Source organism: Rhipicephalus sanguineus, chromosome 4, assembly GCF_013339695.2.
Source record: "Rhipicephalus sanguineus isolate Rsan-2018 chromosome 4, BIME_Rsan_1.4, whole genome shotgun sequence".
Taxonomy (NCBI): domain Eukaryota; kingdom Metazoa; phylum Arthropoda; class Arachnida; order Ixodida; family Ixodidae; genus Rhipicephalus; species Rhipicephalus sanguineus.
Genome location: NC_051179.1, coordinates 39572817 through 39598567, shown reverse-complemented (window position 1 = coordinate 39598567; position 25751 = coordinate 39572817). Strand labels below are relative to the sequence as shown.

Below are 25751 nucleotides of genomic sequence, written 5' to 3'. Positions count from 1 at the left end.
AGCATCAATTCTTGTTTATTCGTAAATGCGCATTATATTTACTAACTTGGTGCATAAGTGTCATATTTACAGTGTTACAGTTGAAGCTGTTCTCACGCATACGTCAAAGGAAAAAAAGTTGAGTCTTGCAGCTTGATCAAAACCAAGAGCCTCCCTTGGCACGTTTGTACTTGACGTCTTGAAGTTGCATAGCCGACGCTATCTGGTTGGCCGTCCTATTCTGGCCGTAGTAGTCCACAAATTCCCCGTCGGGGTCCACCAAGTACATGATCACAGTGTGGTCGACCTGGAAAGTGCACAGAAATCTGCACATTAGCAACTTCCTCGGAAATTATCAAGTAGATGTAGTACTGCCTCTTGAACACATTGCCTACTTTCTAAGTAGTAGCATTAGTGTGTGCTTTTAAAGAATGGCTGCACATCCGAAGACTTAAACAAAATCCTATACATGCTGTAAAACCTTAAAGGGGTGGTGCCAACAAATTCGTGGCTTGCACGTTCTTTGCTGTAAGCGTTTCCTATAGCTCCAGTAAGCATGATGCACGCACCAAGATTCATGTATTCTCGCTAAATAATTTAATATCGCCTTTTGATGTGGACAACTTTCGGTTTCTGTTTCTGGGCGCCGAGGTTGGGCAGTGACGTAGAAGTGTAGGAGGCGTGGTCACGTGACCACACAAGGCTGTGACGCACTTAGCCAGGAAGCGATCGAAACTCGGCGAGTGATGTAGCAACCGATGCTTTGCCGGTACTATAGTGAACTAGAATATATTCTAGTTCACTACAGCCGGTACGTACGTTGTGGAAGTGGCGGTGATCCGGAGGTCACTCACGTTACTACAGCAGATTTGGTGTGACGTCACTACAACTTTCGTTGCCCATCCTACAGACCTACGTCAGTGTTGGCGCGCTAGTGATTGGTTTCGATCGGGAGAATGGGCATTTAGGTACACTTTGGAAGTGAATTAAAATATATTCTAAACGTTTGCTGCGTCCGACCCTTCGTGTGGAGTGTCCTTGCATACAGAGGAAACCCACAACAGGCTTGTTATAGCCTCGAAATTTGATGGCACCACCCCTTTAATGTATGATGGCATGGATATAAAAAATTAAAATGGGCCGGCCAGGGTTCATTTTGCTGAGAATGCTGCTATAATGAAACTGATAGTACGATGTCTGAAGCAGTATCTGTTCTAAGTTGCAGCTTTAGAACATGTTTTCAAAGAAAAGCAATTCTGACTAATATCACACCTGAGATGTGAGCATATGATATCTGTTGTGCACTGATAACAATTTGTCAGATATAACAAGGTGAACCTAAATTTAATTGTTTGCGCTTTATTTCGATACTTTATTGCTGTAATGACAGTGCAAGGTTTCGAGACAATACCAGTGATAAGAAAAGCAAATATTTGCTCACAGCGGGTGAGGGTAATTCACTTGCAGGGCAAAGTCACTATGGCAGTAGTCCTCTAATACTCATACGTGACGTTATAATTGATGCGACTCCCTGTAAACTGATTAGCGAACTATTAGGTTCAATATCCTGCACGTAACCACTGAAAAACCTTTAATGAAAAATATGCAGTGTTTTTGATGAGCAGCAAGGCAGTTGATATCTGATTCCATTGACTTACAATATAGTCATCAGCCTCATCCCGAGGGCCAGCACTGAAGTACACTCTGAAGGCTCTCGACGCCTTTTCAACTTGCTCCTTGGATCCAGTAAGGCCCAAGATTTTCGGATGAAACTCTGGGATAAATGTGAAAACAAATAAGGCAATTAAACAAGGATAGCATTACCACCTTTTAACTGCATTCTTTTATTGAACTGTGGCTGTTTAATTGGTTTTCCCTGACGACTAAAAGTGAAAAAAAAAAAAAAAAAGACGACATGACTGCTAAATCTGAATCTGCAGTTTTATTAAAAACTAGTGGAAAATAAAAGTGATCAAGTAAGCTCGGCAATGTGTTGGGTGAGTCAACACGCATTCAGAGCAGTAAATTGAGCAAGTGGGTTCTCTTTGTCAACGTTCCTTGCCCTGCTCCCAACTATGACTTGGGCTCGCCAAATCCATGCAGTGCAGACAAAGAAAGCTATGAACTGTGTCAGCCAATCTGAAACAAGAACTAGGAAGGCTAATTCTCCAGTGCATGTGACATTGGTTGAAGCGAATTCAACTAAGACAGAGTCTCATAGAAAAGTGGATCAAAAGTCATCGAACAGAGCAAAGACTTCTTCAGGGTGTCTACTACTGGTGGTTAGCTCCACTCGGATATTCACACACAACTATTTTCTTTGCAATCAATGCTTCCATTCCAGTGTTTTTTGCTAAGAATGTGGGACTTTCCTTTCACAAATGTATGTATACTTCTACGTGAATAATTTTTTTTTTACCTGACACATAAGCCTTGACTGCCTTCACATCATCCCTCTCAGGGTCTATAGATATGAATAATGGTTGGAACGGGATGTCCGGCATCTCTTTGTCTGGAAGAAAAAGAAAGGAGAGGCGTATATAAGAAATGTGTCAACGGCAACATTGGCTCACACAAGTGCTCTCAGTTTGCAGGTGGTGAAATCATCTCAAGTAATTAGCTCAATTTTGGTGATTTCATTATCATCAAATGAAGGGAGGGTAAAGACAAAGACGAGTACCCTATTTACACGATTATAATGTGACTACGAATATGACACGAGTGGGGGAGCTTGCGCCATTAAGAAAAATAAAAATATATATAGTACCATGACTGTAATGTGAGTTCAGGACTATTAAAAGCAGCAAACAAGGTGAAACAAGGAGATGGCACACAAGAGATACGGAAGGAACATAAGTATGTGTACTGCTTGTTCATGATAGCTGCTCGATTTCTTTTTAATGTCTATGAGTTCGTTTTGTGTGCAGTCAATGCTGTTTTACGGGCAATGATTTCAGTGCATGTTAATGGCATGGTGCTAGAACAGACAAAATGTGTGCTCTTATTGAACTGGTAACTTCTGGCAAAACGATTCCATACTTATTGTATTACATGTTCACATTCATTATGTTAGGTGTTTAGCGAATCAAAATTAATTACCATTAACCCAGGCATCCCTTTTGCAACTCGCTGAGTTGTGGAGTTCGAAGCACGTGCACGTACCATGAAGAAATCAACAACGAACTTGTTTCAAGAACAGCAAAACGACATCGCTATAGGTGAAACATCCAAGTCTTCTGGTACATATTAGTTACCATTTCAGCAAGAAAAATGCAGCAGGTGAGCAACGAAATGTCTTCTTACCGGCACGAACGAAAGAAAACACTTGAGGAGCTTGATTCACCACGCGCATGTTTATACAAGAAAGAACTATTTCGATCCGTACACGAATGGCTCGAAGCCATTTTCAAGTTGTTGCATTTTGCCAGAATGGGGAGAAGGTTTGCTCACCCATGATGTCTATGATCTTGCCCAGTTTTTCGAGCTCGTCGGGGCAGATATCCGGACAGTGGGTGAACCCAAAGTATATCAGCAGCCATTTGCCCAGAAAGTCCTTGCTCGACTTGGGTTCATTATTGTGGTCCACCAGCTCAAAACGGCCTCCGATGGCTGCCTTTCCCAGAGCCCTCTTGCGTTCCTTTTCCAAGGCTGCACAAACACATCGCTCAATAACAAACAATTGCAAATCTTGAGTGCCCTAGTTGAACACAACTAAGCATAGGACATGCAGTCGACTGGAATCCAGCATTTGTGATCACCACCAAGCTATCCTGTCGCTATGCCTGTTATTAGAATCGCTACACGCACAAACCACACTGCACGCAATAAACGGGACGCAATGCAATGTTCTTGAAATTTATACGCGCTTACTAAGCCATCTACTCAGTACGTAAGTCACTGCTGTAGCTTTTCGTCAGTGCTGTGAACGAGGGAAGTTCTTAGACGCTGAAGAGGTTGTCGATGGTAAATTCCATTTACAATAACCGGCAAGTGTGCACTTCGTTTTATTTACATGCCTTCCACACCAGATGGTCATCTCGTAAACGCTGGACTAAGAAACGCATCATTCACACTAACTTTCTTTGTAGCAAATCAAATATTTTTGCAATTGCCATCAGGTAAGTCAAGTCTAGATGTGTTTGATTCCCAAAAAGAGGGAATGGTAAGTGGTCAACACTGGTCGAACAAGGAGCATGCTGGGCTGGGGAAATCACTTCTGTGACGAAGACTTGTACTTTTCAGCACCATGACTGAGACGAGCCTTGCCACGGCAGACTAGCAGATGAGGTGCAGCGCCGCTAAGCACAATCATACGCGTGACGACTGAATTCCGGTTGTTGCAAAACGCAGAAACACTTTGCACGAAGGATTTGGGCACATATAAAAGAAACCCAAGAGGTCAAAATTAATTTGGAGTCCCTCACAACGTTGTGCCTCATAATAGTATCATATGTGGTTTTGGCACGTGAACCTTTAAAAATACAAAAGAATATAGATCTTTACTAGGTCCAGTCCTTCTGTCAGAATGTTCGCTAGGCTGAGGGTTTCCTTATTTCTCCAGTGTTGATAGCATCACATTTACATTCAGCATGATGCAATAGCTGGCATGCAGTGACAACTCAATAAAAAAATGTGCCTTTTGCAAGAACATCTGCGAAACGATGATTATCGCATGGAGTCCTGCAAGTGGGACAAGTACGTGTATTCAAATATCTGGAAACGAGGCAACTTCTTAATCTTTAAACTAGTAAAAAAGAAGAAAAAGAAAGTGTTAAAAAAAAGAGGCCTGTCTCTTCATCGCAAGAAAACGGAGAAGTGGGCAAGATAATGCCCTGCCAAATTCCTCGTATCCTCGTCTTCGGTCTCTTTTTCTTTTTTATATATATATTTTTTTCGTTGCACTACGGTCGTCAACTCTGACACTTATCTCGTTAGTGTTGCGTCCTTGGCCCTCCGCGTCAGCGCTTTTTCAATGTCTTGCTTTCGAGCTGCACGGCTACACAAAATACGCTCGTGAATAAGTTTTGACAGCTCCGGGCTAAAGATATATCTTTTCATAAACGAAACACCCCACCCTAGGGGAACATGCTAAACAATAAAAACGGCATGCACCTTACCTTGCTGCTTTTTCTTTTTCGTGTACATCATCCCGGCTAACAGGCAGCCGCCGATGGCGAAAGTAATGCCCAGGCTTTTCCACGTGATCGGCTACGCAAAAATAATCCGGCATCGTGTAAAAATTTTACTTCATTAGATCGCGAATTTGCGAGCATTGCAAGCAACACGTACCACTTTCTTGTCTTTCGGATTTCGCCTGTCAGTAGCGAAGTCCCTGCGACACCGTGCGAAGCAGGCTTCGTAACTTTGGAGCTGAAACGAAAGTTCAAAACTAGTTAACGCCCTGCATTTAAAGGTTCCGTGTCGGCGTAGTACTTTAACATCACCTTAGGAGGCGATCGAGAGGACAGACTCAGCATCCTCGATAGTAGAAGACGGTGGCATCGGCCAAACGTTAGTGACATGACCGATATGTCGCAGTCAACAAAGTTAAAGTTGCAAGAAAACTCCCAAAATAAGCTAGTCCGCACGCGCTTGCAAGCGGTCTGCAACAAATTGTAATGGCGCCATTGCCATGGTTGCTGGAGCACGCTCACATCTTCCACAAGGTGCGGCGAAGCGAGCACTCACGTGCTTTTTTTGTTATTGCATGTTGCACAGATCACAAAAATGAGGTACGTTTAAGGCAACAAAGCTAAGAAAACTAGAAATCATTTATTTGAAAAGTGACAATCGAAAGCGCTATTCTAAGACGCAACATCGAACAGAGAAGGCCAGCAAAGCGACCAGGAGCAGACGTGCTGCAAGCAGTTTAGTACGTTTCGTCAACTTCGTGATTGTGACGCTGTTTATCTCGTAACAACGCTTCGAAGATTGTCTTTGTGCTTAATTACCGCACTTAAGCTCACCGCATTGGGTGTCACAGCGTCTGAACCCGTCGAAGTGCATAAAGTGCGCGCCGTCCACGACAGTTAGCGTCCACTTCGTGAGCGCAATGGCAAATGAAAGTTCCGATTCAGAACGTGACGACGCCGTTTACTTGGCGAAGGAACTGCCCGTGGTCGATCCCGATATTCTCCAAGATGTGCTTTGCATCCTTGCCAAACAAAACGACGAAACCGTTCGCGAACCGGAAGATTATTTGGTGAGTCTTTCATAGTGTATGGTAGTGTGGTCCGACATCGCTTGCGCAGCATTGTGCCGTTCGTGTTGTTTGAACATGTGATTTGCTCGGATAGAGCGGCATGATTGGGGGAGGGGGGGGGGGGGTCATTCTAGTTCATAGGTATGACAGTATAACAGCTCAAACGTAACACGGCACAAAGAAGACCTATAAAGTAATGATAAAAATTTATGTTCTTTTTTTGTTGATAAGATCGAAGGAGCGCTGACGCATGGCATGAGGTACCGGCCACGTCAGTTTCGAGAGCTTCAATTATTTCACGCGCTCTCTTATCCCGCCATCTGCGCACCACGGAAGTCCGCTCAAAGTTAGGACGACAACCTCAATCCCAGCAGTGTATTGCAGTGTCCTGACATCAGTCTTATGCTCCTTCAGCCTCTCATTCAGGTCCTGTCAGGACCTGAATGAGAGGCTGAAGGAGCATAAGACTGAAAAGAGCATAATACCAGTAGATCTAGAGGGTTTTGTTCCCAATGAACCAAATCTTAGTTTTCTCCATATTCACGACCGCTCCAGACGCGTGACGAAACTCCAGAAGCGTGGCGAAACTTCTTGAACAATACTTTTGTCAGCAAAAAAAAAAAAAAGCGCTATGTCGTCATTTTAGCATTAACACATTTAAGCTTAGACAGTATTAAAACATCACCATTTGTTCAAACATGCTGACCATGCAAATACTATAGGTAGCGGGACAACTGTCCCTATGGGAATTAGTAGGCTGGTTGTACTGCACGAGACATGTCAACAAGCTACTATCCCTCGATCTTGGTAATATGCTGTGCGTACTTTTGCAGTTCTTAATGCATCTGATGACACCAGCTTTATGGGGCTCGATAAAACTATCAAGATGCCTTTTCTACGTTGAGGAATTACAGGAATGGAGTTGAACTGCACGGTCATTACCGTAGTGGGAATAGGCTGTTTTTTTTCATTCCGAGGAATTGAAAGGAATGGAATTGCGGCAAGTTCTAATTCCCCGGAATGAAATTGGAGTGGAATGAAGGCACCCATTCCGTAACACTGATATACACATGCAAAACTGAAAAATTTCGGGGGGGCTTTGAATACCCCCGGCTACGCCACTGGCGATTAGGGTTCAACGTCTTTATGAGTGGGAAGCTTGCATTCTTTCCGCGTTGTCTCGCGATTATGCGAAAAGAATAAAGAAATGTCAAATGCGCCGATCTCGTGTCCGCTCTCTGCAATACTTGTTCCGGATTAGCATTGTCTTTTAGGCATCTTAAAAAGACGCATGTTTTGCAGGACTACCTGTCTCCGAGCAGCACCGTAGAGCTGTTGTTCAGACTTGCATCGAACTCAAGCTGCCCATCTGCGTCCAGGTGACTGCTCTGGAGTACCTGGACAGGTGAGTGTCGATTGTCGTTTCCTTAGGCTGTATAAGCTTGCTCGTAGCGATTACTCTCGCGAATGGATGTGTCCATGGTGGTCGTCGCAACGTAGCATGACATGTGCGCGAATCAGTGGCGTAGCCAGGGGGGGGGGGGGTGTTTTCAACATACCCCCCACCAAAAAAAAATATTTTATGTGTATATATGCGCGCACACGTACGAACTCACGCACGAACACACATAAGAGTGGTCAGACCGTCCCCCCCCCTCCCCCCCCACCGCCCGAAAAAGTCAATATCTGCCTACGCCGCGGTCGATCACGCGAGCGAAGTGAGGTAGCTTCTCCGCGGTGGGTGCACTCAGTGCTAAGTCCAGCGGCCATGCGTAACACACATCAAGCGAGGCCGCACCCCCTGCCTCTGGAGAGGGGTGGGAATGCGGCATCGCTTTATGTGTGCCCGTGCCTGTTTGTGTTGCGCATATGTTAGAACATACAAAATGTAAAAATTTCGTGAAATAGTGCAGTTGAACCCCCTAAGCCACCCCACATTGGCTGGTGCGGATCCAGCCACTGGACATGCACAAAATGTAAAAATTTCGGCGGGAACTACCCCCCTGGCTACGCCACTGGATCAGCTTATGTTGGTCATCGAGGTAGAGCTGGACAGCGCGACCTACTATTGTTGTCGGGAGACGCGCCATGGGTGTGAGCTCTCGTGTGCTCGCCGTGTGGTATGGAGCGTTACGCATACGTCGCAGTGTGACCATTTACAAGAACATTGCGAAGGGTGTCTATAGCGTATGAACTATACCGACACAAATGCGGATACGTGCTTGTCTGTGGTATCCACCATAGGAAATACGATCACCACCGTGCACGTGGCTGCGCAGGTTCCTAGTGCAACACGTTCGCGACCTCCGCGAGCAACTGGGCGCTGGCTCCCCCGCCTGCGCCAACGTGTCGTGGGACAGCGTGATGGGCAGGATGCGAGAGCAGGTGATGCTGCGCATGCTCTCCTGCATACAGATCGCCAGCAAAATGTTCTCCAGCGTCAGGGTACGTGCAACGATTGCTTTTAACCGCGACGTCCTATACGCACAGTGACGTGCGCACGGTGACAGGTGGTGGTCCGCCATTCATGCCACGGGTCCAATTCCCGACCGCGTTCGTATGTATGGGAGACCAGAATATAGGAACGGCCGCCGCGGCCGCATCGTTGACATTCAGGACATTGTCAAATGCCGCCGTATTGTCAGATCTGATTGGCCCTGAAAGTGCCAATCCCGATCCGAAGGCCCCGAAATTTGGTTGCGGTGTTGCAGTTGTGCACTAGTCTGCAACAAACACGTAGCCGTGAGAATTTTTTGGAACGGTGCTGTAATAGTGGAGTTACACGCGTTTGATGATCCAAAAGCGGCGCTCGCTCGTTTCGCTCTTTCCTTAATCCTACGCTTCGTTCGCCGGCTCGTCTCCTCGCCGTGCGAGGAGTAACAGCAGGAGCGCGCGTACCTGCGAGCAAACAGGTTCTTGTTGCTCACCTGACCACATGAGCGTGGTGACGTCACCACCAGCGCAGGGGATACCGAAAGTCCCAGAGAGAAGCACGGGATTGTTTACTTTTATTTTGTGGGGCGCGGCAACGGCTCGCACCGCTGCCGCGTTTGGAATTGTTGATCGCGACGGCATTCAGAACTCGATGCGCGTGTTTAATTGAAATATTAAAAAAGAACTTCGCAGGTGGTTTAAGGGCTCTTGAGGGATCGCTACCGGTCTCTCTGATTGGCTCAAAATGACGTCATTATAAAATTTGGTGGTATATTGGCGCAATTTAACGATGTCCAAACCAGAGTTTTGGTCTAAACTGGAACAACGACATTTGATTTCACCACCCTGACCTCTATGGTGACGGAAATTAAGCCACAGCCTCTTGGCGTGGCGTCTACCACACACTAACCTTTGTTTCGGTACTTTATATGCTCCGGTGGAAAGTAACATCAAAATAACGACGCTGACAACGACGGCATGGTTTCTACCCCGGCTCTTCGATAAAAGATTATGACTGTGTCCTATATAATTCACAGGTGCTAGACGAGGGTAAGCAATAGATGACGAGAGCGCTGTCGTCTGCATTCTTCTATTACTAGTCTTTTGTCTGTTGCTCTGTTTTAAGTTCAAGAATGTCGTACCAACTCCCCCCCCCCCCCCCCCACTTAGCATTTACTTCTGATGAAGAAACACGCATTCATCGACTAAGGTCCGTTACACAGTCGCACCTATATCACTATCTATCTAATACGGGGGCCTCAAACTCACCTCAGCTAGCGGGCCGCAGTCACGAAATTTAGTCCCACGAGGGCAGGGACGGTGATGAAGGTTGAAGCGGGGAAAAGGGGGGCGTGAACAAATGTCACTTAACGCTGCCATTTGAAATTTGAAAGCACGAGTTTCGGATATCTCATATATGGATAATTTCTGAAGGTTATTTGGCGTCAGGATTTGAAAAAAAAAGAAAAAAAAAATGGATACTGATATCCAGAGTGACTCAAACTTGGACGCCGATTCTGAAATATAGTTCTTGTTCCATGGTTGTGTTTCAACGCATGGTCACCGCGTGGAGTAACTCACGAAAAAAAAAAAAAAAAAAACGCTTGAGACCAGACCCATCTCTGTGGCTTACTCGAACAAAGCGTTATTAATCGCAATAATGCGAGTAGCGTTTAGCAAAGTCACAAACATTTTATTCCTTGTTAAGCCGCGGGCCACTCGCGAAACGTCCGCGGGCCGCGTGTTTCAGACCCCTGGTCTAACGTGATATACGTTAAAACAATTATGCTGTTTCTACCGTGGCAAAGAAACGTTAGAAACCGGTTATATCTAGAGCGATTGTGAATGCTGCATGCAACGTATAACACGGCTCCGCTGCACGTATCGTTAGCCGCTGCCTGAACGAGGAAGGACGGCGAAACCTGGGCCGATCTTGAAAGTGGCGCTGTCTAATATTAAAGTGTATGAGAGTATTACGTCTTTCGCGAAGGATAGAAACTATACTTGATCGACGCACGCGCCAGACGTGTCACATAGCTGGCTTTGACATATGAACAATTTATGAGTGCGATGTAACGTATACATACTGCATTCGGACGCATCAGCTTTGAATGCTTTAGAGTATACAGCCGCACGCGTGCTTGCTGTGATTGTGTTGTGTAATGTGTGGTAATAAAAACAGCGATCCATGGCATCATTGTTAGGACTTGGGGGTGTAAGTTGTGCTGAAGTGCCGTAGTCGAGATAATATACCGCGCCGTTGATCAAGCATTCATTTTCCTCCACTTAACTTATCGAAATTGGCTTTGTCTTGTGCGTACGTCGTGCCTTCCCGTCCGTCCAATTCTTTACGTTGACGACGACGTCATCGACGACAGGCAACGTGACTTTTGTCGTCAGGGCGCCTTGTCATTCCCAGCTTCACGAATGCCGCAGTTGTCGAGAAAAGAAGAAAAAAAGAAAGCTTATTTGTCATTGCATCCACTGGAATAGTGCGCTAACCCTTCATCTCTCGTACAGCAGCCGCTCACGGCTTTAGGAGGTCAATATTAAGTCGACTTGGATTGTTTAAATGGAGTTCCAGAAACTTCGTAATGCTTATTTCGTGTAAATCAAATGCTTAGATCGAATGAAAATCGTGTTTTAGTGGGCCGCACATCGTTACCGCAGTGCAAACGGCCCGCCTCTGAAGCCCTAACCACACATACGCGTTACAACGCGTCAGCGCGTGGCGTGTAGACTCGGCGCCGCGCCCTCTGCGCGGCGCCGCGTGCGCTGATGCGTTGTAACACGTACTTGCGGTTAGGGTTGTACGCGTTACAACGCGTTAGCGCGCGGCGTGTCCTCTTCTTATGCGCGCCCTCTCCCTCCATAGGAACGCGACGCTGAGTCTTCACAACACGCGCTGACGCGTTGTAGCGCGTACGTGTGGTTAGGGCTTGAGAACGGCCTTCTGACGTGCCATTCGCCATGCCCGCACTGACCGACAGCCGGCGCTGAGGCGCAGCGTGGCCAAAACGGCACATGCATCGTTTTCACGTCGTTCTTTTTGCGTTGTTTTTTTTTGCTTCGCACAGAATCTGAGAGTAGAGGTGCCTTTGCCAGCCAGAGCGTGCACACAATACTGGACGATGATCACATTGTGTGCATCGCGCGTAATTTTCAACTAGATGACAGTTTGGTTGCCATTTAATTCGTCATTAACATGGTCGTGAAACTAAATGTGAAAATTGCGTTGTCTTTGCACAGAAAAAGGCATGCATGCATAAGATGACATATATATATATATATATATATATATATATATATATATAATATATATATATATATATATATATATATATAAGGGCCACAGACATGGTAGCTACAAACAATGGACTTAGGTGGTATCTGATCAGTGCGTAAATATGACGTCGATGGCACACCGAAGTCATGCATGAAAATGTTGTCTAGGAGCATCGAGCATGCCACATACCGGTAGTACGTACAGGACGGTCCGATAATTTTGGTGGATTGTGTGCGTACGTGTATATTGTTTGTGTCGTTCACTCATGGAAGAAGCGTGACCGCTAAAGCATCAACCACCAGCCATATATTATAATCTTAACTTCACCGCGGAAAAAAGCCTGCTGTCGCAGTAAATGAGTTCAGAACCGAATAATCGCTGAAGTCTTCTGACTTATTTTTAATGTGGTTTCAAATTGGGCGAGAAACGAACTGTATAGCTGTAGACTATTTTACTTAAAGGGGTGGTGCCATCAAATTTCGAGGCTATAACAAGCCTGTTGTGGGTTTCCTCTGTATGCAAGGACATTCCACACGAAGGGTCGGACACAGCAAACGTTTAGAATATATTTAATTCACTTCGAAAGTGTACCTAAATGCCCATTCTCCCGATTGAACTCATCGCTAGCGCGCCAACACTGACGTAGATCTGTAGGATGGGCAACGAAAGTTGTAGTGACGTCACACCAAATCTGCTGTATTAACGTGAGTGTCCTCCGGACCTCCGCCACTTCCGCAACGCACGTACCGGCTGTAGTGAACTAGAATATATTTTAGTTCACTACAGTACCGGCAAAGCATCGGTTGCCTACATCACTCGCAGAGTTTCGATAACTTCCTGGCTAAGTGCGTCACAGCCTTGTGTGGTCACGTGACCACGCCTCCTACACTTCTACGTCACTGCCCAACCTCGGCGCCCAGAAACCGAAACCGAAAGATGTCCACATCAAAAGGCGATATCAAATTATTTAGCGAGAATACATGAACCTTGGTGCGTGCATCATGCTTCCTGGAGCTATAGGAAACGCTTACAGCAAAGAACGCGCAAGCCACAAATTTGGTGGCACCACCCCTTTAAGACATATGCGGGCGCCGCCCTCGGGCTGTTTAACGAATGTTTTCTTATTTTTATATCTCGTGACGCGAATTCATAAGGTCAGTATACGTTGGATGCGCCAACCCTAACCGTTTTCATGTGTATACGCCCCACGTAGCGCTGTTCGTTTAGTTGTTAAAGATGCGAAACGGCAAGGTTAACAGCCGAATATGGCGGCACCGAAAGCCGTCCGTAAAGAAGTCTTATACACTCAACACCCCTGCAATGAGGCAGACACGCTCTGCGGTAAAATCGGACCCGTATGATAACCAGATTCTTGCTCGAATTACGGTAATGCATGATGCAAATCTCATCATCATCACCAGCCTGACTACGCCCACTGCAAGCCAAAGATGTTTCGCCAATTAAACCTTTCCTACCACGTTATGCCTGCAAGCTCCTTAACCTCATCTGCCCACCTAACGTCCTAGCTGCCTCCCCATAGCGCGCTTGCTTTCTCTTAGAATCCAGTCTGGTAATCTTAATGAGCAGCGGTTATTTTGCCTGTATGCGCGCTACTATGCCCTGCCCAAGCCCATTTCTTCTTCTTGATTTCGAGTAAGGTGCCTTTCACACCCGTCTGTTCCCTTACCCACTCTGACGCAAATCTGAAGCCTTCTATTGCGTTTAGTTCTGTGTTATCTATCACCATGATACGAAGGCCCACACCACAGATGCTTTTCGGTATGTCGCAAGATATGCACCATGATTGTGCCCCTAAGCGTTCTCAAAGGAAACATTTGCTTTCTTTTTGTCAACATCTTGCATCCGCTTCGCGATAACAATACACGTCCAATGAAAACGCGTTTAGATTAAAACCCTGGGCGATGACCGAAACTGTTGCGCGTAGAAAAGACGTGAAGCTCTCGTGTGAAGTTGGGAATTCACTTCGACGACTCCGCTGCGCGATGGTGACCATCCACTACGGCGTGCATCGTGAGTAAATTTTTGTTCGGTTCGGTAACAAGCCGGTCGTGACCTTACGCATGATCGACGCCGGTTCACTGCACGTATTCTTGGTTTTTCAAAACGGCGCTACTTGTTATTGAGGCGTTCAAAATGCATTTGGCCACTCGAAATCTGCATGACTTCCGGAGCGACGCATGTGGCTCGGCACCGGTTAAAAGCCGTTCCTTTGGAAGTTCTTTACCCGCCGCGGTGGTACCATTTCACTGTGGCGTCCCTCATAATCATCATATCGCAGCTTTGGGACTTAAAACCCCAACATTTGTTGTTATTCGGATGTCCTGCATACAGATCCCTCGATACGTTGACGAGCTATCTTTAGGTGCAGTTCTGACGCGCTTCCTTACGTTCTCGCTTGCATTTCCGAAGTCATCCATGTACGGCGCCTCTCGTAATCACATCGTGGTTTTGGGACGTAGAACCCCAACAGTTATTACTTCCATTTCATTTCAAATTTTGGCCGTGGTATGACGTCATTCGTGACGTTTCTACTATGGTGACGTCACTCCTCCGCATGTGGCGGTGACCGGAGGACAGTGTTCTGAGTGTTCTAACGTGTACGCTACACGTGACACAATTATGACGTGTAGGTGTGTATTTGACGTCCCGAGTCCGTGGATTTATATGTCGTGTCCTACGATGTATATGCTGACGGCAATGCGCTCTAGAGCGCATAGTGCGACGTTATTTTTCTTGACACACACACGCACACACACACATCAAATTATTCTCGTCGCGGTGCAGCAAGTGCCGCCCCATCGCACAAGCCGTCGACCCTTTCGCACATTTAGTTTCTTTTTTCGATGTTCTGAGGTTGCAAACACGTGCGAAGGCCGCTTCAGACATGTCGCAGTGAACATACTTTTTTATTATTGCTTCTGACCCGCCGCCGTGGTCTAGTAATTATGGTGCTCGACGGCTGACCCGAAGGTCGCGGGATCGTGTCCCGGTCGCGGCGGCCGCATTTCGATGGAGGCGATATGCTGGAGGCCCGTACACTTAGATTTACTTAGAATGGTGCTTTTATGTTCCTGAGACGCTCCTGTTACGGGCTCGATAGCAGGAATACTCGGCAAATTGGAGAATAATTTTAAATAAGCAAAAAAGCACAACACCGAAACCGAAACCCAACCAAGTGTACTGTCTACGTATGACGTAGACGTTGTTACGAACGAACCGGAAGTCGTGCAAGGCATGCCGGTCACGCCGGCGCGGAGTATGAAAACTGTGACAGTCGGGACGACCAGCGAAGCGCCGGCCAAACCAACGCTGTCTGTCGCCTTGTGCACAGCAGACCCTCGCTGTAGCGGCCGAAGCGCCGAAGTTAGCGGTGCCCTCGGTGCGTCACTTCCGCTGCCTTACCAATACAGACGTCACAGACGCAATGTTGCCAATAATTGTGGGAAGCCAGGAGGGCGTTTGCAGACAATCTTTAAAATTCATTTGCAAACAATCTGCGCATGTCTCAAGCCTGTAATTTGGCATAAATGACAGAAACGTGCAAAGGAACGTACCCAGCGAATTTCATTGAGATCCATCGACCTCGAAAAATCGCCGGAAGAACACCAGGTGGTCGAAATTTCCGGATCCCTCCACAACGGCGTCTCCTATAATCATATCGCGGTTTTGGGACGTTAAACCCCAACAATTAATTGGTTATTTGAGAACTTCTTCTTGGCCTAGTTGATATTGCTTACTGTATAACATTCTGCCGCTAGTGAAAACAACGCACACAAGAAAGACACGAACACGACAACATGGGTCGCCCATGTTGTCGTGTTCGTGTCTTTATTGTGTGTGTTGCTTTCACTAGCGGCAGAATGTCATACAGTAATTGGTTATTGTTGTTTCCGTGAAAAAAAAAAATTATTCCGAAGCTTTAGATATCGGCAACTCATACTCTTGATATTCTTGCTTGTCAAAAAACGAAACAAAAACGACAAATTGACGCATTGCATTCTCAATGTACGAACCACTAATCTCAGCCGATTCCTATATATATCAGCCTGGATACGGAGCTCGAGGATGCGCTGCCTTCGAATCTGCAGTGGAATAGTCCTCGCGGAAAATAACCCGCACGCATCTCGGACACGCCCTCCTCCACGCCGTGGCCTGCGAGATCGCGGCACTCGGGCTGCAGACTTTACACTGTGAGCCATCCAAGTGTGCGATAACTTGACCGCACCACAGCTGCTGCTCTCGTTTCCCCGTCGCGTTCGGCGCTCGCCGCTTAGCGCTCGAAACATCGTCGTCGCGACGCCGCGCCTTCACGCGCCGTGTGAACATCGAAACCTTGTGCTCTGGAACTCGTCTGTTCCAAGTCATCGGCATCACCGACCTACGTAAGCGAGGCGCACGCCCTGCCACCTCGGAATGCGTTTGTGAAGTCCGCTGTACGTAAGTTGGCTTCCCTGCGAGGTTACGTTGTAAACGGAATGCTTCCCTTGCGTGCCGGAATATTAGTTATTTAATTAATTAATTAATTATTTCAAGGTCCATTTGGCGTTATGGAGGGGCTGGGTCGTGGGCGTCGGCAGGACCTTGTTTTGGGGGGTTTAACAATAATATTTGTTGGGTTTTACTTCACAAAACCACGATATGATTGCGAGGGACGCCGTAGCGGAAGTCTCCGGAAATTTTGGCTATCTGGTCTCCTGCAACATTTTTCCAAGTAGGTATGGAATGGCTTTGCTAAAAGAACTTCTTGGCTCACGAATCGAACGCCGCAAGAATTTTTAGAATCCTTCCAGTACGAGCGGAGTTACAAAGATTTGTCGCACACTGTAATTGCTTTCTCTCTTCTCTCGCCTCGACGAAAGCGCTGGAAGCTAAGCAGAGGGGGGGGGGGGGGGGCACGGGAGAAGAAGGTACGTCACGCGCGCCTCCTGACTTTAAGCACTTCTTTTTTTTTTTTCTTCGATGGCGCGGCGTACTTTCAGTGCGATCGCACGGGCACGCGGGCAAGTGGCGGCCTCCCACGGCAGTCGCAGTAACTACCGAGCGCGCCACGTTCAGATCAGCCAATGGCGTGAAACTTGAGTCGATGACGCAGCGATGTTGAGTAAATGGCATCATTTGTCGAGAGAAGAGGAAGCGATTTTTCGCTGACTTTGCGAATTTATTGTAAATCCCAGGCCGCGTGCTGCGCTATAGTATTAATGAATATGTTACTTAATGAGTGTGAAGTATATGTAGTCACTAATGGCATCGCGGGCGCTTTCAGTTCCTTGTAGTACTTGGACTGCGGTTATGACTTCGTTTTGTTTTGTTTTGTTGTTGTTGTATTTTGTCGCGTGCTGTCGTCACAAACTCTTCTCTTTCATTCTTTTACATCCCCTTTCCCCTTCCCACGCGCAGGGTAGCAAACCGGAGACTGCTTCTGGTTAACCTCCCTGTCTTTCCTTTCTCCCTCTTCTCTCTCTCTCTCTTGCACCCGCAGTGAACGCAGTATGGCTTCTTTTGTTTCATGTGCACATGCTGGGGTGCACGTGTTCTCACGTATGTATATGTGCCTTGCGCATGACATCAAATGGAAACGCCAGAAGTCGCTTTACCCTGAGGAAATATTTTCATATCGTCATATACATTTTCTTCACGCTCTTCTATCGCTAGAAGATAGAAATGAAGGTCGAAATTCGTTCGCGCCATAATTATTCGCCTGTATACGTCAGTGTGACCTCAGGTATTCCAACGTACGTTTGCTTTCATATTTGGGACATTATGCGACATTGTATCTCTAACAGAGCAAAGGACTGAATTTTTAAAGTTCAATCGGTGGCTTACTTATAATGCAATGTAGGCCGCATCTTTATGGCTGAAACGTTAACTACGCTCGAACAGAGACCTTAAGAATCAAAGACAACACAGGTGGCTGATGCGGGAAGCACTGGGCGGTGTTTCATTTTTTGCAGTTGGTTGCTTCGGATAACGGTTTTGATTTTGGACAAATACGTATGGGATACGATAAGGGATTTGCACAGTTGACCGCACCGGGGACATTGTCGAGGTTACGGATTACCCGCATTCTCGTTTTTGCATCTCTTAATAGTTGCTTGCCTAAAGCCTCTGTCCACAGTAACAGTTGTTTTCATAGTATTATTGTAGAAGCATAATTTTACTAGTGCAGCTCGTCATCGTCAGCATATATTTAGTCCACTGCAGGGCGAAGTCAACTCCCAATGTCTTTACCCTATCTTACGCGAGCTGATTCCCTTTTACGCCCGCAAATTGTTTTCTTTATTCACCCCTCCTAACTTTTCCCTTCCTCGGCAGCGCTTCCCATTCTTTGGTGCCCATTACGTCGCGTTGTAGCTGACTGCCGATTGCGGTTACGTGTCATACGTATAGCGTAGCTCATACGCTAGTAAAAGTTCTTTACTGTATTACTTAATATTTACTATGTTACTTCAGCTTGTCGGTGGTAGGGTTCCACCTAGCCGCTCATGTGACTTTTTTCTCCTAACCTCCTCAGTTACTGCGAATAATTCCTTGGGAAACTCTACGCAGGGTCTCACAAAATTTTGCCAGGTTTAGTCGGATTTTTGTTTCACCGTTAAAAAACAAAAATTACGGCAGCTTCGCAATTGTGGTGCCAAGCCTGAAGCAAGAGCGGAGCTGGTGTGGGCTTTCTTGTTCCTCTTTATTTTTTTCTTCTCTTTCTCTCTGTTTCTTGTATGTATTTTCTGTGTCTGTTTCGTTCTTTCTGTTTTTTTTCTCGCGCTTTCTATCTTTATTTCTCTTTCTTCCCTTTCTTTCTTTCGTTTTCTTTGTTTCTCTTTATTTCTCTTTCTGTCTTACTCTGTTTTTTTTTCTATCTCTTTTTCGTGTCTGTATCTTTCTATCTTTATCGCGCGCGCGCTCTCTCTCTCTGCTTCTTCTCTCTTTCTTTGTTTCTCTATATTTGTCTTTCTTTCTCTTTCTGTCTTGGTCTCTGTTTTTTCTATCTTTTATTCGTGTGTGTTTCTTTCTCTGTGTGTGTGTGTGTCTTCCTATCTTTTATGTCTTTACTCCCTTTATTTCTCTGCATTTTTCTATTTCCTTCAGTCTGTTTCTTTCTTTCTGTCTCTTTATTTCTATCTTTCTTTTTCTCTCTCTTTCACGTGCACCACTTCGCCGAGCAGAGTTTTCGTTTAAAGGCCAACTCCGGCGATTTTTTGGCGATGCTCAAAGTAATGGTGCTTTTATGTTCCCGAGACGCTCCTGTCACGGGTCCGATAGGCAGAAATGCTCGGCAAATTGGAGAATAATTTTAAATAGGCGAAAAAAGCGCAACACCGAAACCGAAACCCAACCGAGCGTACTGTCTTCGCGTGACGTATAAGTAGGAGCAAAACCGGAAATCATGCAGGGCATGCCGGTCCCGCCAGCGCGTAGTATGAAAGCGGCGAAGAGCAGAGGCTCAGTTGAAAGGTGACTCCGTCGGAAATCTTGTGTGTGATTGACCGTGTCACGTGCACAAGCTGAGCTGTCGGAAAATGACAGCTGCGATTCCGACGCATTTGGAGGCCAACTATAATGGCAATTCCTCTTCGATGAAGTGGAACACACCTGTTTAGTTCTTTGCTTGCCTGGTTGCGCATTCCACTGCCAGATGGCACCACCTGTCCAGGCAGCTCAAGTTTGTGGGGTCGTGATCGGGTAAAATGCTATCGCTGAGAAGCTTGCGGACTAACTAAAGCTTCTTAATATTGCTATCTGAAGAGTGCATAAGCTTGTCAATAGCGGCGTTCAACAGTTGCGTTGGTACGGCCGAAGGAATTTAATATAAGCCAAGTATGAGCCACCTTTCGCACCAACGTTACTAGATTAGGTTACGTTGTTTTGCACGATGCGCAGCTCACCGTATACCGATAGGCCCGGTAACGGTGCACCCTATATATGTTACGGAAAGTGTTTCGGTGATGTTCACGCATGTGCATTCTTTAGCCGGTGCGGTATTACGTACCGTATCGGTAAACCGGCATTGCTAGCTATGTAATCATTAGGTGCGAGTGTTTCGTGACTGCCAACGGGGAATCGTGTGCAGCCCACAACGCGACACCACTTGCCACCCACCGCACGAATTACCACAAGGAACTTAAATTCACATGCCCAGCCAACGAAGCGCTCGCCAAACACACGCGATTGTTGCCTTGAGGATAGCAGATGCTCTAAGGGCCCGTCGGTTCCGTCACTTCCGCTTTAAAGGAGCCTGACATCAAATTTTAAAGTCTAGATGTGCCATTCATTCGATTGCTCGGTATGCATAGGTCTTCTTGGCCAAATTTGAATGGCGTCCGTACCGTGGAAGTAATTTTATTTGGAGGGCAAACAGCGTACAAAAGCTCAACGGAAGATTGATCACGCTGCGACATCGACACTAGTGCTACGTGTAAGGTGTAATACATTCCCCAAATACCATCCTGAGTGACGATACGCTAGTAACAGTGACGTCGCCGATCTGAGTGTATTTATTGTGGCGCCGACGCCAGGCGACGCTCTCACTCCCAGCCAGTGGCTGTCCTTGCTGTCCCGATCCGTGCTTGCGATTCATCGTGTCGCATCGACTAATTTTTATTGTCGTGTGCTCCACAGCGCGAGCGCGATCAATCGGAGCGACTACGTGCCAGCATGTCGGGGAACCGCTGCGTAGTGCGGACCTGCTCATCGAGGCGCGGAAAAAGCGGAAAGTGCGTGGCGTTTCATTGCACGTACGGTGCACGCCAACACGACCACAAGCTATCAAAGTGGAGTAGCGTATAGATAAATAACATCGCTAACAAGTAACACGCATGTAGCGTTAATAGTGAATGGTAGTTCGTCCGTGGACTTCCTTGCGCTGCCGTAACCGTGAGAGGCCGGATAGGTGGGGCCATCTGGCGGCGCAAAGAAGAACCTGGAAAGCACAGAATTGTTATTGTAGAAACCTATCGTATACTATTTCTCCGCTGGTGTGCATTCGCTATGCCGATATTCCACAGACCCCTTTGCGTATACCGGAATGCCGTGCACGCTACAATTCTCTGATATAGCTAATTGAGACACACCAGCGAGTGTGGCCCAAGCGTGCGTCCCCGGGCACCTCCTCGTTGCTGCTTGAAACGGCGTCCATTTCTGAATCGCTGTTTTGCAAAGGGTCGAAGCGAAAATGATTAGCGACGTCGCGTAGCGCGGTGATTCTAAGTTCCAGAATGTCGTCTTCAACAAGTCAATACTTTTGACGGCGACGCTGGTGACAAGGCATGACTGAACGTGCGCGCCTAGCAGACGAAATGTTAGCTAAGCAGCTGATCCTCACGTCACTCCTTTCTGTGGACAAGTGGTAAACTGGGGCGCGGTCTGGAGTTGACCGCGAGGGAGCGCTGCCAGCGCTAAAAAGTGGCGGGCTTGCAGGCCGTTTTGAATCGTGCTAGATACCGGTGATATAAATCAATAAAACAGATAGCTATTCGTCCCTCAGTTGCATTTTCGGTCGCGAATCGCTACTAGGGGGTAGATAACTACTCGTGGATGCAAAAATCTTGACATGCGTAAATTTGATGTCAGTGCTTCTTTAACAAAAATGACGTCACGCACACAATGTTGCCAATAATTCTGGGCAGTGAGGTGGGGAGAGTCGGGACAATCATTAAAAATCATTTGCAATGAATCTGCGTATGTCTCCAGCTTGTAATTTGGCATAAATAACGGGAACGGGAAAAGGAACGTACCCATCGAATTTTATTGAGATCCATGGGCCTCGAAAAATCGCCGGAGTCGCAGCTTCTGTACTCGGTACACCTGTAGAGTTTAGCACGAAGGAGCGCAAATTACCGATAGCTTACACAGCCTCGCTGTTAAAAAAGTTTAATAAATGTAACAGTTTAACTTGCCTGTGTATGCATAGTGCTATATATGGTACGCATGTATATGCTGTTTGCTGAATCTGTTCTCTTCACGGCTACGCAATAAAATCGCAAAGATTATCTGAATATACTCATTTTAACAGATATACGCGACAGAGCGCGCAATCTGTCACCGGCCTGTTTGTTACAACAAAAAGGCCGGCCACAAGTAGGCATTAGCATGTTTGTAAGTCAGGAGTTTTTTTTTTAATCCCTCGTATTCTGTAGCATTCTCTCTGATTATCTTCATCATCCAAGCCTCTATTTCTATAACGTGCTGTTGCTTACGCCTGCATCAAGCTACTCCGGTTCTGTGAATCCTTCCCGGCTTATTCTTTTGTTTTGTCTTCGCGTCTGCCGCTTATCTCGATCGGCAGCAAGTTTATACTTTCATTCGCTTTTAATTCCAGACACTCTTTCAGGCGGATGCCTTGTAATTGTCAGGCAGGATTTACTGCCGAGCCACATATTCAAACCGTGAAAGCTGTGAATATATAAAGTGCTTACACTCGGGGCTTTAGCATATTCTGTACAACAGTAGGATGAATATAGCGGAAATGGTGAGATGGCAGATGTATTGGGGTCAAGAGACCAGTGTCGAGACACCATGTCTACTCATCGCCAAAGTACATATGAAGATAAGTAATCAGCAATGAAGATGAAAAAAAAAAAAAACTCCCGATAAAGAGGTCCTTGCAACTTTGCTGGGATATAGCACCCTTCTTGGTATTGACTTATCTTGTTCGCGCCGTGTAGTATTGTGATATCGCTGATAAATATCAAAGAGGCGCTTCTAGGAAGCACCTGCTTGATTAGAAGTATCAGTACTAGAAAGAAGTTTTAATACTGAAACATGCTGAACTTGATCAGCTGGCGTCCATGTTTTGCTTATCGTACAACTTTCTCGTGTGGCGTATACATAATTCGTACGTTATATTGAATTAATTCGGACAAAGAAACCAAACATGCAGAGAGGCCAGAGCGAAAGCCTCGGAACCAATTGTTTTGAACAGCAGGCAAGCGACTGCCGACACACTGGGCATCACTGACAACGTTAGGTCTACTGCTGTGGAGAAAGATCTCTTGCGACTACGTGATAGCGACACCGCCTGATCGTAAAAAGGAACCGATTATTTCTGGACAAAGGGCGGGGGGGGGAAATCCGCAAGTGAGTCATTCCGTACGGTCATGTTTTTCTTTCTCCTCTGCCGACGCTTTTCTGGAGGGAAGTGGCATCAGTATATGTTGGTACCAATTATAGGGGTGTGTACAATGTAAGCGCATGCACTCTACGTCTTTTTGCTATCAATGTTATTCAGCACTGTGGTCCGGCGTGCCCATCCTGACTAATTCAGACATCTGGAATGCGATAACAGGAGTCGTATTCCCAGTTTACTAATAGCCTCTGTACCTAAATGGCTCTTCAGAATATTTTCGAGCCTGTTTGGATGAGTCATCTTCCCGGCTTCCTCTTTTAAGCCTTTTGTTCCTCTCCTCGTGGACCCTGCTGAGTCACGCTCAAGTTTACCCCGAAGAGAAACGTCCCAAGGTTGACTGCTCTATTGTGGTAATCTCGTACTAGTCACCAAACTGATCAGCTTTTTTCAAAGAGAGAGAGAAAGCGAGACAAAGAAGCGTTGCCAATAGGGTGGGGGCACTCACCGTATATAAAATCGGACCAGCCGCTCGGAAAGTCAGTCGTGTTCAACCGTATCGTCGCAGTACTGTATACCGTCCGGGTGTTTCTCATCTCCGGTGACCATCGCCCCCACGTGAAGTTATGCCGTCGTCTCCGAAAGGACCTTACGACTTGGAAACGCCGTATCAAGGAGTCCAGCATTTGACGTCACCCGTCGAAGAAGCGGAAACGTCCGAACCGCAAGCGAAGCCTAATCGCTCCGCACGCAAAATGAACCACGTGGTGAGGTACACGCCTTCTCTGTTGTCCATCGACGAGGAGGCCAGATCGTCGACCGAAGGTTCAGCCTCCCGGTCGTCGCAGCGGCCCGTGACCGCTCCAAAGAGGTCCGGGCGCGCTAGCGTACGTCAGGACACATTCATCGAGCCGCGGAACGAGAGCGTGCGCATCTGCGTGGAGGAAGCGCCGGATTCGTCCAGCTCTAAGATCCTCGGGAGGTCGCTCGACGCCTGGGCTTCCATCAGCGCGGCGTTCTTCGCAGTCCTCGGCCTTCTCGTCGTGTGCCTCGGGGCCGTCGAGGCAATCAGTCCCGGCAACGCCGACCGCGGTGGGATGTTCTTGCTCGCGGGTGCTATGCTGTTCATGATATCGGTGGTGATGTGCAATGTGGTACGCGGTCCTACCCGATCAGCTGCAGTCAGGATCATAACCGAAGCCCGTCCGAATTGAAAACCGTGTGGACGTAAAACAAGTCGGCGCCTTCGTGTATTGTACCCATCTGACTCTACAGAGGACCCTGTACGCGCCATTTCTTTTATTATTAATTTTTTTTTTTCATTTTCATGAAATTCTTGCAAGTGTATTACCCCAATAAACATTCATGTTGACCTGTACCACTTGATATCGCCCCTCCATTTCGCGATCGGCCACGCGATCGGCCACACCATCGCGCGCATGGCCGGAGGTTCTTTTTTTTTTTTTCAGAGCAGCTAACTGGTAACGAGATCGCAAAGGCAGTACTTAATGCTGCGGTACTACGTGAAAGAGCCACAGTCTGACGAGGCACGTCATAACGGAGCACTTCCGATTAACTTTGACCACGTGGGGTTCTTTGAAGTACGCCCATATGCGCGTTACGTCCATATGGGGTTCACTACGGAGCCTAGCGTAGGCTCTTTAGCACGTCTGATCTGTCAATGTTGCAGCGCTAACTTCTGGTTCATATATGTAAGGAGGGCAAGGATGCATTTATGTGTGCATGGAAACGGAACTTGTATTATTCAGGGAGGCACTCCGAGCAGAATTGGTGGGTGTCATTATCGATATTGGACATTTACTCATTGTTCATTCCAATAGCAGCATATCCATCTCTGAAGCGAAACGAAGCCGCGATCCACGAAGGGCAAGGGGGGAGGGGGTGCGAGAAAGCGCTACGCACACCGTAACTAATGCAGGAGCGGGGAAGGGTTCGTATTAGCTTTGAGGGGTAGGGGGAGGGGGGAGTCGATCGCCTAACAGCACCCCTTGTAAAGGAGAGAAAAATGGTCCCATTTTCTGGGAACTTGCACGGATTAGCGCCAGTCGAACACAGCACGTCCCTCATTGGACGCCTTCGCTCTACCACTTTCCACCGTGCTCACAGAGGGTGTTGGCTCACCTCGAAAGGCCGCCTCTCCCTTTCCCTTTCTCTTCTATCTTTGACTCTCCTCCTCCCAACGACGCTGCGCCGTCTTTCCTAACCAGTAACCACTGTCTTCAAGACGCCACCGTCTGTAACGCCGCTGTCTCTTGGCTCCCGCAGGTGAATGCGACGATAGAATGTCCGATCCGAGTTCCAAGTTCGGCCGCCACTTGCGCGGGGGATCAGGCTTGCGTCGCGGCTTGTCTTTCGCAAGCGTACTGCGACACACTGGAGCCAGAATCCTGGCGTTGGGCATCGCGCTCATCGCAGCAGCCCGACCGTCTTCCAAGAGGACTGGCGATTCGGCACGTCACGCACCGACGCAGCCGGGCTACGACAACGTGTCCATCAGCATCGATGACGGGCGGGGTCTACCGTACATGCTTGTCAAGTGGAGCGCCCAGGTGACTGCGTGTCTCGTCGCGATTTTTCTCGTCCTGATCGGCTACTTCTTCTTGTGCGGGCTCATCATCAGAACAGTGGTTTCCCTCAACGGTCTCGGCGACTTTAGTCTACGTCTGTCGTTGGTGCTGATGGCCGTCGCAGGCATCATGGCGATGTTTGTGTTGTGTATTGTGCTGTATAGTATTACCATCCGAGGAAGTTGC

At 47.2% G+C, this 25751-nt stretch overlaps 3 protein-coding genes across 4 annotated transcripts in view; 2 read left to right on the top strand and 1 right to left on the bottom strand.

The window, feature by feature from the left end:
- LOC119389790 (protein SCO1 homolog, mitochondrial) lies at window positions 1–5627 on the bottom strand. The gene is made up of 7 exons (XM_037657177.2): window positions 5424–5627; window positions 5269–5349; window positions 5097–5187; window positions 3430–3627; window positions 2399–2491; window positions 1638–1753; window positions 1–286 (listed from the first exon to the last, which is right to left on the bottom strand). Exons 1-7 carry the CDS (start codon window positions 5499–5501, stop codon window positions 137–139), a joined length of 807 nt encoding a protein of 268 aa, XP_037513105.1. The 5' UTR covers window positions 5502–5627; the 3' UTR covers window positions 1–136.
- A 176-nt stretch (window positions 5628–5803) lies between these two features.
- The window catches only part of LOC119389789 (cyclin N-terminal domain-containing protein 1-like), a 489989-nt gene continuing 470041 nt past the window's right edge, over window positions 5804–25751 (top strand). Inside the window, 4 exon segments of the mRNA XM_037657176.2 lie at window positions 5804–6181; window positions 7484–7523; window positions 7526–7586; window positions 8461–8626. Coding sequence (XP_037513104.1) covers window positions 6032–6181; window positions 7484–7523; window positions 7526–7586; window positions 8461–8626 — 417 coding nt within the window. The 5' untranslated portion in view covers window positions 5804–6031.
- The window catches only part of LOC119389793 (uncharacterized), a 40592-nt gene continuing 28676 nt past the window's right edge, over window positions 13836–25751 (top strand). The window contains exons 1-2 of one of the 2 annotated variants that reach the window (XR_005183166.2): window positions 13836–13931; window positions 25264–25341. The gene's annotated coding sequence lies outside the window, so the exon portion shown is untranslated. Of the gene's footprint in view, window positions 13932–25263; window positions 25342–25751 lie in introns of those variants that run through there. The other variant, XM_037657179.2, reaches the window with a different exon arrangement.

Coding starts and splice junctions, on each gene's coding strand:
- LOC119389790 (XM_037657177.2), bottom strand. CDS start 5,501: ATGTCACTAACGTTTGGCCGATGCCACCGTCTTCTACTATCGAGGATG. Junction 5,350..5,423: donor CCTCTCGATCGCCTCCTAAG/GTGATGTTAAAG, acceptor CTTTCGTTTCAG/CTCCAAAGTTACGAAGCCTG. Junction 287..1,637: donor ATGAGGCTGATGACTATATT/GTAAGTCAATGG, acceptor TGCACTTTCCAG/GTCGACCACACTGTGATCAT.